General features: G+C 39.7%; 1 protein-coding gene across 1 annotated transcript in view; it reads right to left on the bottom strand.

Moving 5' to 3' along the window:
* adam19a (ADAM metallopeptidase domain 19a) overlaps nucleotides 1–12031 on the bottom strand; it is a 193090-nt gene extending 181059 nt beyond the window's left edge. The window contains exon 1 of the mRNA XM_051428536.1: nucleotides 11819–12031. Coding sequence (XP_051284496.1) covers nucleotides 11819–11948 — 130 coding nt within the window. The 5' untranslated portion in view covers nucleotides 11949–12031. The remainder of the gene's footprint in view (nucleotides 1–11818) is intronic.
* Between the last annotated feature and the right edge of the window lie 4913 nt (nucleotides 12032–16944).

The following is a 16944-nucleotide window of genomic DNA, read 5'->3' as shown; positions in this document are numbered from 1 at the left end:
AAGGAGACGTGCAGTGAAGGAGTCTCCTTCCCTTCTCTCTTCCTTCCTAGTTTTTCCACAGAAGTGAAGCGGTGGGACGCATCAGTCTGAGTACTCTCCGAGGGGAAAGTGGTTCCCTGTCTGCACTGATGATTGTTACAGGCTCTGTTCACCTTTCCTCACAGCTGGCAGAATGAGAGCCACCTTTTTGAGTGTGTGAGACAGAATGATAACCAGATCCAAGGATACGCCACAAATTATTCCTGCAATTCCTGAAAAGCTGTAACATTTACATATAAATAAGTGTGGGTTTTGCTCATCTTTATCACCAAGTGATTCGACACAGCAGTCATTCAAACGTGCTATGAACACCTACTTTAGACAAGCTGTTTCCCAGTGTTATTAAAAATTGTCTCTCTTTGGTTGTATGTTTTCATTTTAATTTCATGTCAAAGAGGAAAATAACAAAAGCATTTTCAGAGTTGTGCTATTGTAAACTTTTAACATGGAATGAATGATAACCATCACAAAACAACGATATTTAAAGCTCTAAACTGTAACATTTTCACATTTAAAATTCTATAAACTAGAGATATGTTCTATATGTACTTGAGTTGTGCACTTACGTATATGTAGTTGTGGCTGTCTGCCAGAAGCTGCCATACACTGACTTTTTATCCAGTCTGAAGCCACATTTTTACCATCCACTGTTCTAGATCTTGGTGCTTTTTAACTCCAGATGAAGGATTTTAGTTATCAGATGTCTGGATCTTAAGTTATCAGACAACCAAGCTGAGCTAACATTAGCAGCATCTGGAACAATAAACGCAGAAGGAATCCTAACAGGGAGAACTGACTGCAATGATGGCAATGGTGATCCCACGCTACTTCACAACAGCATCAAGCTTCATCTTTTGGTAATGTTTTGATGTGAGTGGCAGAAATTGCTTACTGTATGTTTAATACCCTTAAACCATGTGTCATTGAAGCTGTGAGGCTGCAGTGTGCTTGTTATTTATTAAATAATGTCCCTTGATAATTTCTTGAGGGGAGTCAAATCTTGGCAGAACATCAGGAAAAAGCCTCTGGAGCACAGGAAGTGGTAAGTTTTATGTATCTGGTTTATTAGAAACTAAAAGAAGAATTCAATGGTCAGCATGAATGTGATTTGTCGAAAATCGGATATCAGCCTGAAACAATTTGACAATTATTCTGAACAAGCATCAAATGCCTTTACAAATATATTTAGGTTTAACATTTGCAAGATTCAAAGATTTCTAATCAGATTTTGTTGGTTGAGAAGGCTGAGTTAGAGTTTTGAGTCGCAATTATTGTTCATTAACTTGTAGGGGCAAGCTGAAATGATATGTGCAACAAAAGGACACGTTTAAATATGTATCAACACGATGAAATAATACAGCATACAGCCTGCCTACTTTTACACCTCATCTTTCACAAGTGTCTTGCTCCAAATATCCAAAGGTTCTGAGTCAGAACTATGAAGCTGATAGTCTTAAAAAAATGTATATGTCAGTTAATGATGGTATTCATTTTTAACTGGGATACTGTCCTGAAAGTCATACGCTGCTCATTAGTATTTCAGAGGGAATGGTCTTGTTGATAGAGTTTTTCTAACACTGATATGTAAGTAAGTAGTAAGTAAGTATTGGAAAGTCCTCCAATACCAACTAAAATGCAGTATCAGGTATCCGATACCATGTAATTCATTAGCCCTAAAACCTGCTACTTGCAAGCAGTGTCCAAGCATGACCCGCCCCACCCTGACTCTGACAAAGGGTTTAACCTGATCCAGGCCATACAACAATGACAGCAGTTACACAGGCTCCGTATGTGCTTGTTATATATAAAGGACAAATGGTAAGGGAACATCTCTACTTGTAGAACTACAACTACACAGTCCACTTAGTTTTTTATCAAACTTCAGTATGGCTGCGGATGCGCTCGCACTTCCCAAACCAATCATGAGTTTGTATATAGGCACACACTCACATACTAGAAAATCTGATGGCTGAACACCATGGAAATGTTCAGAAAAAGAAAGAAAATGGTATGACCAAGGTTAGTGGTTGACTGATATGGGTTTTTCAATGGCCAATATTTAAAGAACAGGGCTGCTGATGGCCAATATGTAATGCCTATATCAAAACAAAGAAAAGTCATGTATAATTCTGTTCTATTTGACAGGACATTGAGAGTTATAGTACAGGGCTTGAAACCAACTTTTTCACCACGTTCCCAAAACTCACAAAGGGGAGCACTAACATCCTTCTACAGTAGCCACACTGACAAGGCAGCCTGTAGATGCAGTCAGTCCATTCAGAGCGTGGATGTCCACATAGGGCTCCACCGACTTGGGCAGATGATGTAATTTACGTAGCAAGGACCCTTGTGACCACAGACATGGAAACCATCTCACCTCAACCACAAAACACCCAAATGTTCCATTATAGCAAAAATGGAACCTCCTATCTGAACCCAACGTTGCCCGTTTAAATCATTTATCAAGCAAAAAGACAAATATTTGATTATTGTAAGTCCTCAAATGTGAGGACTTATTGCTATTCTCTGACAAAACAAGCTATTTTAAAATATCAGCTTTTGTTATGAGGAAATGTGACGGCCATTTTTATTATTTTCTGACATTTTAAAAGACTAAACGAGTCATTGATTCATTCAATAATGGTTAGTTGCAGACATTTTGAAATGTCTGCCATCATCGACGCACAACGAAGCTCAATGACATTTGGTGTGTAACTGCACTTGGAAATCACAAAGAAAGAATAATCCACAGTTCTCACTGTGCAGTTTCATTGACAGCTCCTTTCTGCTCAAGTACACCTGCCAACTGTCTTTCTCTACACAGAAGGAAGAGCGGGCCAGTACTCGTGGATTAGTGACTTGTAAGTGTGACAACAGAGTTGGATGCAAACAGCGTTCCCCTGGGCTGAGCTAAAGTTCACTGATGTTGTGTTTGTATTGAATGTGTGTCGACCTGGCGCTCTTCCTTCAGGGAAGAGATATAATCAAACCATTCATGTCTTCATGAGGGAGGAATCGCCCCACAATATTTAAACTTTAAACTGATCTGCTCAGAGGTGCTTCTATGTCTTATGTGCATGAGCGCTAACAGTCTCCTTTACTTTTAAAAACAACTTTAGAGATTTTATTAAATACAAGTTGGTGGATTTAAAAGATACATCCGCTGAATCTATAAATAAAATAAAAGCACAAACAGGACTGCACGTTGGTGTAAGGTTGATCTTCAGAACATTTGTTTTGACCCAATAACCAATGAACGACCAGTTATAATAAGCTGACCACACAGGACAATCTTCCACCAACCTGAGCCGGTTGTAAACATCTCAACACCACATGTTGCGATACAGAGAGCAGGAAAACTAGTTCACATGTGAGCAGAGACACAGAAACACATTGCTAAAGAAAACTGTAGAAGAGACCACGCCTATACACTGACAAGCCCAGGATCCCTATGTCCTGTATGAAAAACATATTGAAAAAAATGATCCACTGTCAGTGTTAAATAATATCAGGTTTAAAAGTTGGTGTCTAATTAGTCTTTAAAAACAACAGAAAATAAGTCGACACTTGTTGCACAAACATTTAGAGAAATGTATACTAGATAGAGATATCAAACTGAACAGTGCTGATGTTCTTTTATGTTATGTAATTATTTAAATAGCCTCTGACACATGCTCTCAACTTAGAGACAGCTCAGTTATCTGTTGTGAAAGAGGGGCTCTTTTCTCAGTTCATCATAAAAGGGGTTACAAACTTCACATGTAGAACTACATTACGCTCCATCCTGGCATGAGTCTGATAGCATTAGACTGAAACACAGCACTCTCTGGCAGACCCTCACCTACACACTGCAGACCCACAAAGCATAAACATAACACTTGGAAAATGAATAATGACTAAAGAAGCCCACACAGCAGACCAGAAAGGACCTTGCGCGCTATTTCTGTGGGTGTTTCAAATAACGACGACGTAATCTTGTTAGATTTCAAACAAAATATTCTTCAAGGGTGCGACCTTTCCGTCACGCCGGCCTGGTGTTTGCAGTTAGAAAATGAGGCAGTGTGAAAAGGTGAGCTGGGTATTGTCGGCGAACGTGTCGCTAATGAAAGTTTGCCTGTTTGGAGGTCGAGCCACAACAGTTCTGCCGACTGCGCTGCCGGTCCCTGCTTCCCCCCCTGGAAATAACAGCCCACGCTTTCAAGAGCTCTCAAATCATTCCTTACAGATTCCTCTGGGCTCCGAGAACAGGCGTTGCATTGCAAAAGCATATGGAGCACAGGCCCTGGGCAGGCTGCTCACACAGCCTGGTAAATGGGCCGTGTTGCTGGATGATATTGTAGGGAAACTGCTGAGCGCGGAGTTTATTTGAATCCCGGCAGAGCAAAAGTGCATTAGGAGTTTTGAGGGTTTTTTTAACCTTTTGATGACATGTCTGAGATTGAGAGTGTGAGAAAACTGACAAGGAGAGAAATCAGGACGGGGCAGGGCACGTTGATAACAGGGAGCAATGTGGAGAGAGGTACCAGTCCTTTGAGCTGCAGGGTGAGAACTCGTACAAATACACACTGACCCAACATGTGACTAAAGCTGACATCAGAGAGTGTATCGGGACCAGGAGGCAGCACCATTCATATATGAGTCCCAACATCAGGCCATGATGTCACCACGACATTGGGTTATGATGTCATCAGGTTGAGATGAGCCAGCTAACTGGAAGGTCCTGACACTGGGCTGTGGTGCTGGGACTTTATGTAAAGATGTCAGGAGCAGCACAGAAGCATTAATGAGTCACTTGATGTAAATGCTGAATACTGTAAATACAGGCTGTCACTGGAATTGCAGCGATACAAAAACCTTTCAGCTGCATCAGTGACTGGTTGAGAATACCACTCAGAATGAACTCAACTGAAACATGTCTACATTGCAAACTCCACCCACACATCTGGGGTCCAAACAAACACTCTGACTGAATTAAAACTCTTGCCAGTTCTGCTCTGGTACAACATGCTGCCCACTGACATGTACTGTATTTACCTTGAGGCTGGAAACACGGGTGTAAAACATTTCAAAGGGATACATTTGGTTCAATTTGTGGGCAAGGCGGGAGTAGTCAGCGTGTGCTTGACCAAAACACAATGTGCGCAAAGTAGCTGCGACTGACAGAAGAAACAGAGAAGTAGGAATCTGTACTGTTTCTGTGAAAGGGTCACAGAGATCTGCTTGATAATATCAGAGAGTTTCAGATTTTAAAATGCATTAGGTAAAGCCTATGAGAGAAGGGAACAAAACTTTAAGAGTCCTTGACTCCATCCTCCTCTCAGCTACCTGTGCAGACTCGCATATAGAATACAAGAGCTGGAACTGCTGGACCTGCATGACTGGACTACTGGGCAGACTCATGCAGAAATGTTGCTGCACTCTTTTTTTGTACAGATATTGACAACAAGAACATTCACTCATAGGCCTCACCTCTACATTTTCAGAAAAGTTTGAGAACTTTGTAACCTGACGTTAATTAGTTTCACAGAACATGGGCAAACACGTTCCTTAAGGATTCCTTCAAGTTAAAGCTGCATTAAATTCAATTTGGCAACAGAAGAAACATATACACACACACACACACACACACACACACACACACACACACACACACACATCCAGTGGGTTTATCAGACGTTTTCCACTGAAAGTGGCAACTTTAGCGACAGTTAGCTAACCCACAACATATCTAATGTTAGTTACATTACTGGCTGTGTCGTTGACCCCACTATATCACAGTATCTGTCATGGTATTGGATCTCTCCAGATTCGCTTACCCCACCATAAAAGAACTGTGATAAGATATGTAGTAAAAAATAACAATGTCAGTGCTCTCTGGTGGACAAACTATGTAACATCATCATTGTTCTTGAATAACTTAAAAACATACAGGTACATTTACCATTTCTATACTGCAATTTTTTATACACAGGCAACATATGCACAAACAAGGTGTAGCTGCGATAAGTCAAATAATCGCTGATATAGCAGCCAATGCATTGGTCTTAAAAGGTCGGGCTGCACGATACGGTAAAAACATTGCGATTATTTTGACAGATATTACGATATGATTCACGGTTAGTGTGGGAATGATCATTTTTCCATCACAGATTGAATGAATTTGAATGAAAAAATGTTTAAATCATGATGAATTTTGTATGGGTTAGTACCAAACAAACATCAGTTTCTGGCATCTGGATAACAAGATTTGTAGTGCAGGGCATCTCTGCAGCACTTCATTATAATGCTGTTGGTCACATTTTACCTTTATCAATAAATTGCTGTTTTTGCAATTTACATTTTGCACTACTGCCATACTGTGATTTCGATACTATTTTGAGTGGATAAAATACAATTGATAATTTCAAGGACAACATAGATCATTTCCAGGACATTTGGTCATTTCAAATCAATTTCCAGATGTTTCCATGACTGGAAAACTAGTGTTCCAGATTTTCCAGGACACGTGGGAACCCTGTTATTGCTTAAAGGGTAACAGTGGTATTTTTCTGCCTGGACCTTATTTTCTCATGTTTTTGTGTCAAAGTGACTAATGGGGACAACAAGTTCTGAATCTAGTCCAGCTCTGAGTGAGAGCAGCCTGCAGCCGCAAAACGGGCTGCAACGGAGTCCTTGTGGGCAATTGCAAGCCATCTGAAAACAACACAGACTGCACCAATTTTCAAAAAGCCTGCCTTGTACACATAGGTGTACATCTAGTGATGACAGCTTAATTCTAGCATTTTGTCAAGAGAAGAAACCTTGTCTTTTGGTCTTACTGTGGAGCTTTTTTCATGTTATACAATCTATTCTGCTCTGAACTCTTCTGGACCACACCAAAGTTTGTCTTGCGGACACACAATGTCTTGGACAGACCATAATTATCTCAAAATAATGACATGCTAAGACGTTTAATAAGTGATTACGAGAAAACAATGTTTGATATGTCAGAACAACGGTGTAATTACATCATTAGATCGGGACAGCAGGCTTAAAAATCTAAATATGGACACCATTTGTCATCTTCACATAATGAGGTAATTAAGGCAGGATCTCAGGTCCTAAAAGCTCATCAGCAACCACGGCTGCTCAGCTCCCACATCTCCCCGTGCTGATGGGTGAGCATGGTTAGTCCAACCAAATATCACTGTGCAGATAAAATGTTTTCATCCAGGAATACCATCATAACCTCTGCTGTTCATAAAGAAAGGTAGTGCTCAGGGGAGCATACAGAAAGCCGCACAGGAACACAAGAGGAAAGATATTGAAACAATACATTTTTTATGGGTTTGCATCCTACATTCAGCAGTGATGAGCCAAACACACACATGGTTGTCCAGCAAGCCTACACGTCACACCACAATCAATAAGCTATGGCCCTTGTAAGCAAGATGTGTCTGTTCATATTTAAGGCTATATTTTAAAGATATGTGTATTAACATTTTATATATGTGCAAAAACACATATGGTTAATACAAAATAGGTGTACACAGATGTATAATGTTAAACAAATTGCTGCAAAGCTGGTGTTACGCAGCGGGAAGAATTCATCCGATTTCTAGGAACAATTCAAATAGCTGAATTTGACATTTAAATGAATGACATTCTACTAAAGGCTGTTAATGAGTAAATACATCATGGTGCAATTATTACTAGGGCTGGTTACTGAACCTCAATATCTCAATACTTTCTGGTACTGTCCTTTCTGGGTTCCTTCAGGTTTGTGCAAGTTAAATTCAAGACTTTTTAAGACCATTAAGAATTCAATTTAAGACCTATTTTACATCCATACTAGGCAAAAATCTACGAAGGATATGAAGGAAAATCGGGATCAATATTTTTTCCCATTTCAAGTGAGACTGAAAAATATAACTTCATACAAGTAACAATAACTTCACTGGTCCAATAAAATGTTAAGACCTGTCAAAATCACATGACATTTTAAGACCCTGTAGGCACCCTGTAAAGAAGTCACATAATTATATAGTGTGATCAACATACAAGCTTATCTTTTATATTCATAATTTCTTCTTTGTAAAACATCTGGCACAGTACTTATCTTAATACCATTCATTAAAAAAGGACCAGTATGTAGGATTTAGTGGCCGCTCGTGTCTGCATTTGATAAATCAAATTAAAAGAACGGCTGTGAAGTGTGTAGGAGAAACTATGGTGGCCACGAAAAACAAAAACACCCCTACTACAGTCAGTGTCAGTTTTGTCTGTTTTGGACTACTATAGCGAACATGGCAGATTAAACGTGGCGGACTACGCCAGAAGGGAACCCGCTCCCTCTGTAGATAAAAACAGCTCATTCTAAGGTAACAAAAACAATTCTTATTTTCAGGTGATTATACACTAACTCAACACATACCTATGAATATTATATTCCATTTCTGACAAGTCACTCATTACATTACCATTGTTAAGTTTTTTTTTTACTGCTGAGTGGAGCAATTCTACCAGCCACTTGCATATTTCAGGGCTAATTTTGTGCCCTGAATCGACCTACACTACATGTTACAGTGTTGCTAATAACTGTCAGCGCTGTAGCTGAGGTTTGCACTGTGCAGCTTATTCTCTTGTCTTCAGACGATCCGAGGCGCTGCTCAGAGATGAACTGATGATGGCAGATGGATGATGCGATTGGCTGATGACTGTGGTTCCGCTGACGGCTGCAAATCAGCTCCACCTCCTGATGGCCGTATTGTGATTTTGGAGGGTTTTTTTAAGCAGGCAGTTGGAACAGAGGTACGGCCAATTATCACTGTTCTATCTAGAGTGGGTTTTGGCCAGTTATGATGTACGTCCAATTAACTGGTGCATTACAGGTTGGCACCACACTGCAGAAGAAAATGCTGATACAAAGTACTAGGTTGACACACAAAAAAATGAAACAATATGGTAAAATGGAGGAGGAGGACAGACTGGTTGGGGAGCAGAGAGGAAAAGTGGCACAATCCTTTTCTGTTGGACCAGCTGCCAGTTTCCAGCAGTGGGAAACAAGTGTGGGACATGTAGTTAAATTAAATATGACAAGTAGCACAAATTAAGTGCTTACTAGTCACTGTGTTCATATGCAACTCCTTAAAAAAAGAAAATGATTTACATGTTGCTGTGAACTGCATTATAAATTTTGTGTTTTTTAGATTATATTTTGGGGCTTAATTTGACAGAGCAGCTGACGTGTGACAGGAAAGTGAGGTGGAGGGAATGACACGCAGCAAAGGGCTGGAATGGAATCAAACCACTGCGGTAAGGACTGGTACATAGTGGCCCACACACAACCAGCTTAACTACCAGGGCATCCCTTTAAAAGGTTATTTATACTAAATTCACTTGCCGCTAGATGTACTACGAGAACACCAGCATCTCAGACCAAAACAATGGGCTTACGGCTGACCAGGCTCCACTGACAAAACCAGTAATTTTGCCAAGGAGAAAATTGCACTAAAACACACCGCAAACTGGACAGAACCAAGACCATCTTTTTTTGTCTTTCCAACAATCACCAGCGCTAGTTTGGACAAAATAAACACTTAATTCAGCAAGGTAAATCAGAAAATAGCAACAAAACGGGCTACAACTGCTGACATGTAACATTAGCTAATCCTTGGGGACAAATGCACCGGTCAAAGTGCTTCCACTAAAAGTTGCTGTTTTTGCCACTGACAGACTCAGATTGTTATTGTCAGTGTCTGACAGCATTGTGGAAAGGATCCCTACAGAGATAGAACTTTTGTTTCACCAGAAACAGATTATACGCTATCGCTCTCCACCAGACTCCATAGACAAAAACGCTAATTTTAGGTTGCAGATCACTATAACATTCAAAATGGACAGACGCACAATAAACTCACCAAAATGTGTTTCCCTCATATTCCCACAGTTACACTGATGAACAACAGACGGCATTTAAGAAGCTGTTACCAGTAAATATTAAATAAATGCCTTAAACATTATCTGAATTTCTTCTGATTGACTAATCCACTTATCCTCTCAGGACTCATGTATGATATACAAAGCAGCAGGTAGTTCACACACAACCAGGTTCAACCACCCACATACATTTGCTCAAGTGTGTTTTAGCAAGCCACTTAATACCTAGCAGCTCTGTAGCTAACCTGTGACCTCTGACCTGTGTGGGGGTGAGGCGAGAGTGGCTGCAGTGACAATATGTCCTCAGGAAGTGTTCATGATAATCATCATACATTTGTTAACTAATAAATGATAAACTTCACATTTTATATGCTACTTTGGCCACACTGACTCAAATGAATCTGTTATGTATGCCAAACCTACCAGGTTTGATAATCAAATTATCAATACAATACACAAACAGTAGGAATGCAACACCGCCTCAAAACTGACCACAGTTCAGTTACAGGGAGCGGACTGACTGCAGGCCTGCTGTGTTAGATTGCATCTGACAGTCCGACAATGTTATTGGACATTTTAATCCAAGCTACATTTGTGCTCTCTCACTGAAAACTGGACTGTGTGGAAGTCAGCCAAACGCACGCGCACGGTTTGTTAACTACATTAACTTGGAACCATTTTTTTGAATGGGGGGTATTGTTTTTGAGTCTTACTTCGCCCTGGGGAAGTTCAGTCCACATGACCAGGCAGGCCACTGTCACACAGGCTGACCTTTATCTGGCTGGCTGAGAGCAGGGAGGTGCTGAATACATTGAACTTAATTTTAAAAGTTAATTTCATGTCATGTCAGAGTGCCACCAGACAGAATCTTAACACTGAATATAGACTACATAGAATAGATTCCAATTAGAAATACACATAGTGGTGTTTTCACACAAAAAAAAAGTCTATAAAAATGAGACTGCTCATTATTGGCTTCAGTGTGGGCTGCTCTACTGTACCGCTCTGCTCTATTTCTCTACTGCTGCCTTTTATGGACAACCCTCAGAGGACAGGGCTGATTCTGTAGTTTGGCTGGAACAAAAGAATACTTTCAATATCTTTACTAGAAACAATTATTTGTCAAGACTAAACACACTTTAAACCGTTCTTCCAATATAGCCAAACTGCTACTTAAACTTAAATGAAAAAGAAAAAAAAAAAAGATGTGGCTAACGGGAAGCCGCTCGCTCTGATACGCGCTCAGATCAAGACACGCTCATCCGAAGCACGCTTGAAAACTCTCACAATTTAACGTTGCCTCACATACACCGAGATACTAACGCGTTAGAAAATATATCACTCAGTTGATTTAGAACAAGTAAAGTCCCGTGTTCATTTCGGCATGGAAGCCACAACTCAGTAAGGTCAACTTTAACAATGGTTTCACCTTATTTACCCCCTCAAACCAATCTGAATGAGGGAGTAACCGCAGACAGACCCGCTGGTAAAATGCTACCACTGTTACCACAGTAATGTTTAGCGGTGTTATGGATGCAGGCTATGGCAGTTTGAACAATGAATCCATCCTGTTCACGAAAGGTCTTGTGGGTCATGTGTGCCTTGCCTTTGCCTGACTAGCGACGCGCCGTTAAATTGGCAGATTTCTAAATGGAATGTGGCTCCTATTTACGGAAAGGCTGAGTTAATTACTCTTAAGAAAAGTTTCAGCGCTAGCACACCACACATTTCCCGCTTCGGCTGACACCCACTTACATCACACGACACACTTTAAAGCGTTCACAGTGTATCTGCTGAGATTTAACACGCAACCTGTAGATGCGAGAAGAAGTTTCACAGCACGTTCGCTCCTTTCTTTTACCTTGTTCTCCGGTGTTTCCGCTGGCTCGTTCCAGTGCGCCGTTCAGCAACAGAAAAGAAAGAAAAACGAGCAAACGTCCGCATTTTGCCGGTGAAATTTGGGCATTTTTCTGCCTGTGTTTACTGTACATCCCTGTGACCCTCGGTAGCGCCGACCGTCCTCCCTTTCCTCGCCGTTGTTCAACTCTGTCTCCCTGCCTGACTCCTCCGAGCGTCAAACACGGGAGAGTAAAATAGTCCACTTCCGGACCGAACTGTCAAAATAATACGCATGGAAACAGAAGTGCCATGACGAGGAGTGAACATTTCAGCAAACACTGGGCATCATATAATATTATTTATTTATTTATTTAGAATGGTCATTCTTTCAGTTTATTTAATGAAATCATGGAATGTATTTCCATGTGATGAAATGGCTTTCTTTTAGGATTAAGCCATTCTGCTGGGCCAACTTAATCTCCTTAGTGTAATTTTACAACAGTAAAATTAGTTCAATCAAACCTATATAGGCATTTTTCGCCCATGTCGCCATCACCGTTGTTTCTCCTTCGTGCTTCGAAGGGGAGGGTGAAGCGAGGAAGTTGCAATCTAAAACTACACTACTAGATGCCACTAAATCCCACACACTGGAGCTTTAAATCACAAGCCTCTCTCAAAATGCTAAAAGAAAAAAAAAGAAAAAAAAAACACAGCAGTTAAAATTGGCCTTGAAGTGCCAATCACAACAGCAAATTGAATAAACAAAAAAATGTTGTGTTTTGTTATTTGTTGTTGCTTTTTGTGATTTGTTTTTGTGTTTTCCTATTTGCCATTGCAAGTTGCACTTCAATGTCACCATAGAATGGGCCTGAAAGGACTGAAAATATCACAAGAGAAGTAGAAAATGCCAGCTGTCATTACCAGCTACAATTTTAAGCTTTTTGTTTTAAAATAACTTTTATCTTATATCATTAAGATATTACATTTGACGTATTATGTTATATATACGGTAGTTTAATTAGCAGTGGAATTCCTGAAGTCGCAAGTCGATTGTGACTTAAGTCTTAAGTCAATATGTTGATTTTTGGTATACCAACTGCAAAAACGGTTCAGTAAAATAATGTATGCATTTCATTACTGAAGTGGGATTAACATGTCGGTCTTAATTGCTGCAATATAACAACCGGTGCCATGTCTGGGGGATTCTTGCTGAAAGAATCAGATATCACAGATTCAAGTAAATGCACCACATCAACAGACATAAAAAAACAAAAAAAACAAAAAACAAACACATTTTTCTTTTCTTAAAAAATCATAATTGCAAAAACACGTCAAATATATATAATACAGCTGTCCAGTGTTTTTTTAATATTGGGGAGCAGCTGGGGTGCTAGAAAATACTGTAAAATAACAGAACCAATATTAATTTTACTGTAACTGTCACTAAGTTTAGGTAATTTTAGAAATGTATTAACAGTATCAAACTTGAATTTAACAGTTTAATCTGTTAGAGATGTGACACTGGGTGAATTCAAAAGCTCATTCTGTGGGGAGTTACTTTAAATGTACGAGTGACATTGAACAGAGTCCCTTAAACGTTACAAGACTTTGAAAAGCTGGAGTTGGCTGGATAGTGCACACACATTCGCTTTATTCAACTATTTTCGCGTGCACAAAATGAACGTCGAGCTGAACAGTCTGCAGTTTAACTCGCACTCTGTTCTCTCTGTCCTTTCACCATGCATTCTTCTAACCTCTCTGCAAAGCTCGAGAGCGTAAACACCTGTTTCCTGGCCTATTTATCAGCGAGCTAATCAGCCTGATAACCCGCAGCTGTCCCGCCTGCTGCTAATAGCTGCTGCAGGCCACAGCTGCAGCTCCTCAGCCACAGAAACTAAAGGGGCACTCAAATACCATTGACTGTGATATTTACACGATTTATGTCTACCTCCTAACTAGTGTCTGATCTCATTTAAAATGATTACACTACACAAGTGACACACACTGACTACTGTATGCCACAGTGTTTTTTAGACTTTTATTTTGAAGTCAAAACCAACTACCATCCTGTGGTAATCTCACTGTGTTGAACTTGATGGGACTTGGCGCTCCAGAAAACAAGGCATGGATTTGATTAATGTTGCTTTCAGGTTTCCTTGTAAACTCCTTCATCCAAATTCGGAAGTGGCAGAAAGAATTCTCAAGAGTCAACTTTGTTTACAAATGCTAACAAATATAAAATATATATAAATATAAAGTGCTGGTTTCGGGGTGCTCTGATAGTTCACCTGGTGGAGTCCTTGCTGCAGCGACCATGGGTTTGAATCCGACCTGTGGCCCTTTGCTGTGTGTCAGTGTTAAATTATTGCTTCATATTTATTAGACATGATTCAAAGACAATTTCCTGAAAATGTATTTCCATGTGATGAAATGGCTTTCTTTCAGGTTGAAGCTATTTTGTTGGGCCAGCTTAATCTCCTTGGGTTGGATCAACTTTATTTATTTACTAGTCTAATTTTACAATTCAAAAATTTGTGAAAATCAACCCCATTAAATTAAGTTGGGCCAACATAATTACTGATCCTGAAAGAAAGCCATTTAATCCTGTAGTTTAGTCAAGTTCATTCCAGTAGGGTTTATATGAGTGTAGATTGATTGATTTGTCTCATTTGAAACTGTTAAGCACATTTAGTTTTAAAATACAGTAATTATAGTAATACTGTTTGAAATAATTGGCTTAATTAGGCAAATTTAACATTATGGAGAATACTATTTATTTTCTTTCCAAGACTGAGATGAGAAGATGGATATCAGTCTCATGTATACATGTGGTGAGCAGCAGTGTTAATTTTGACAGCAATTTTTTATTTAGTTTTAGTCATCTGAATTGTTTTATATGTATATTTTTTATATATATTATGTATAGATTTAAATATGGGATTTTAACTAAATACGGTAAATTTAACTAAAATGGGTTTACAAGTTTAGTTAATGCAACAACCTTTCCTATTGAGAAAGCTAATTTTGGGCAAAACGTCCCTTAAAATAAAACTCTCTATGAAGCTGCAAAACATATCTTAGCCATATAAACAAACACATAATTGAATGCTATGTTATGGCCACATTTTAGACTCTTAGGCTTAAGTTCAATGAAAAAAGTAATGTATTTGGAAACGTGTATAGATTTCTAATGCAACCTTTAGATATTTCTATTCAATGTTTTACTAATGTGCCACAATAATGTTTGGGGGCTTTTCTAAGCAAATATTGATATATGTGATTGTTTTTTATTAAATCCGAATATATTTCTGCACGACTTAAAGTCTCCATGCACACCCCATTAATATTTCTCTAGATCTGCCCCGATATGAACTCTTCCTCGATCTCGTCCCTCCCTAACACATTTGTCCAGTTTTAGCTGTTGATGAAAATGTCAGTAGATTTACACCTAGTTTTGGTCATCATAAATTAGTTTTTATGAAGTTATCATTTAATTTTCCCCACTGAAAAAAATGGCGTTGACAAAAACTATGACAAAAATTATCAGTCAATAAAATGAACATTGGTGGTTAGCGTAGCTTAGCAAAAAGAATGTAAGCAGGGGGAAACAACTTGTATGGTTCTGTCCAAAGTTCACAAACACCAATAGCTCTACAGCTCAGTAATACTGCATATATAATTTGTTTAATCTGTACACAAACAGAAGTGTTAAAACCATTTTCTGTGTTAGGGGAAGTCACATGTTGGAACTTTCTCTTGGCAAACAGCTGCCTGGTGCAGTGACTGTGTGCAGCTTCCCAGAGTCTTGTTGTCACAGTGAGGTTTGCCAGGGTTTGTACCATCATGCCTGTACAGAGACCAGAACCTCCGCTCAAAGACCGTATCTGTTTATAGCCGGAGACACTTCACAAAAGTACTGGAGAGAAAGATAAACTCAAAATAAAATGTGTCCTCAGCATCTTCATGAACATAATCGAAACATCTTTCAAAAACCTGTATCAGACAAACCCGAAATAACAAACAGTCAAATTACCACATGACACAATTTGTAGCTTGATACATATTAGGGGTGGGCGATATGGGCAAAAAATAATATCTTGTTATTTTTGGGGATTTTGGCGATAACGATAATCAGTCGATATCCTTTAAAATGTGATTGGAATTGTCTGAGTTAGGGCTTGTGTCCACCAAACTCATTTTACGAGCGCCCAGCGGTGTTAAAAGTTAAACTTCAACTTGAGAGGTAGACCCACGTCTCGGCACTAAATCATCTGAAGTACCGGTAGCTTCAGGGACTGGAGGTGTTTGCATTTTCTCTCTACCATCACAACGCTGCTAAACTGTTGCAAGGAGGATGCTAGCGAGAGGTCACATGACGTGATCACGTAGGCCCACTAGTGGTGTGGCTGAATCCTGCCATGCTATAGAGAGCGTTAATGCACCGTGTATTAAGTGGATGTGAGGAGTTTCCGCGTGCGTTTCAATATTTTTGGCGAAGTAATTTAAATACTCCATAATGGAAATTTGCACATCGTCAAAATAACAATGACGATATTATCGCAAACGATATATATCATATAAGCAGCTGGAGCTCTATTTTAATTCCAAATATGCAAATATTTGAGTGCTGAAGACCCTATCAGCTGTTGGAAGGTGCGTTGGTTTAAAGCAGGGAGACACCACAATGTGAGAGGTGGGATTGTGGGATGTCTGAAACACAGCACAGCCTCCCTCTGCTCTAATGTGTTTAAATTATTACTTATCAATTTGCATAAAGTTATGAAAATGAGGCAGAATGAATAATGCATCGCAGGGCACCACTTGCGGTTCCATTTTTAATTCAGTTGCCATTTACCACCAAGCCTTTCAGCTGTACCAGGTACTGACAGGCCACAACAGAACCTGAACACCATGACTGCCAACAACTAGAAAGGATGCAGGTCTTACCTGAACCCCTGTGAGCTTCACTCACTTTCCATGTTCACTCCACTTGTCCCTCTGCCCCACTCACTCGACTGGGTGAGTGATGCCAGCTGTGCTCTGAGCTCTGTGCTGGTTTCATTTTATTTAGGTTCCTCAGCAGCACGCCAATCTCATGTGCTTGTATCTTGTATCGCTACTCTCTTCTACCCTCGTTCTACTGCCCTC

The sequence above is a fragment of the Dicentrarchus labrax genome, unplaced genomic scaffold, assembly GCF_905237075.1.
Source record: "Dicentrarchus labrax unplaced genomic scaffold, dlabrax2021, whole genome shotgun sequence".
Taxonomy (NCBI): Eukaryota; Metazoa; Chordata; class Actinopteri; family Moronidae; genus Dicentrarchus; species Dicentrarchus labrax.
Note: the sequence above shows the minus strand (reverse complement) of the source record. Positions and strands in the feature narration are given on the sequence as shown.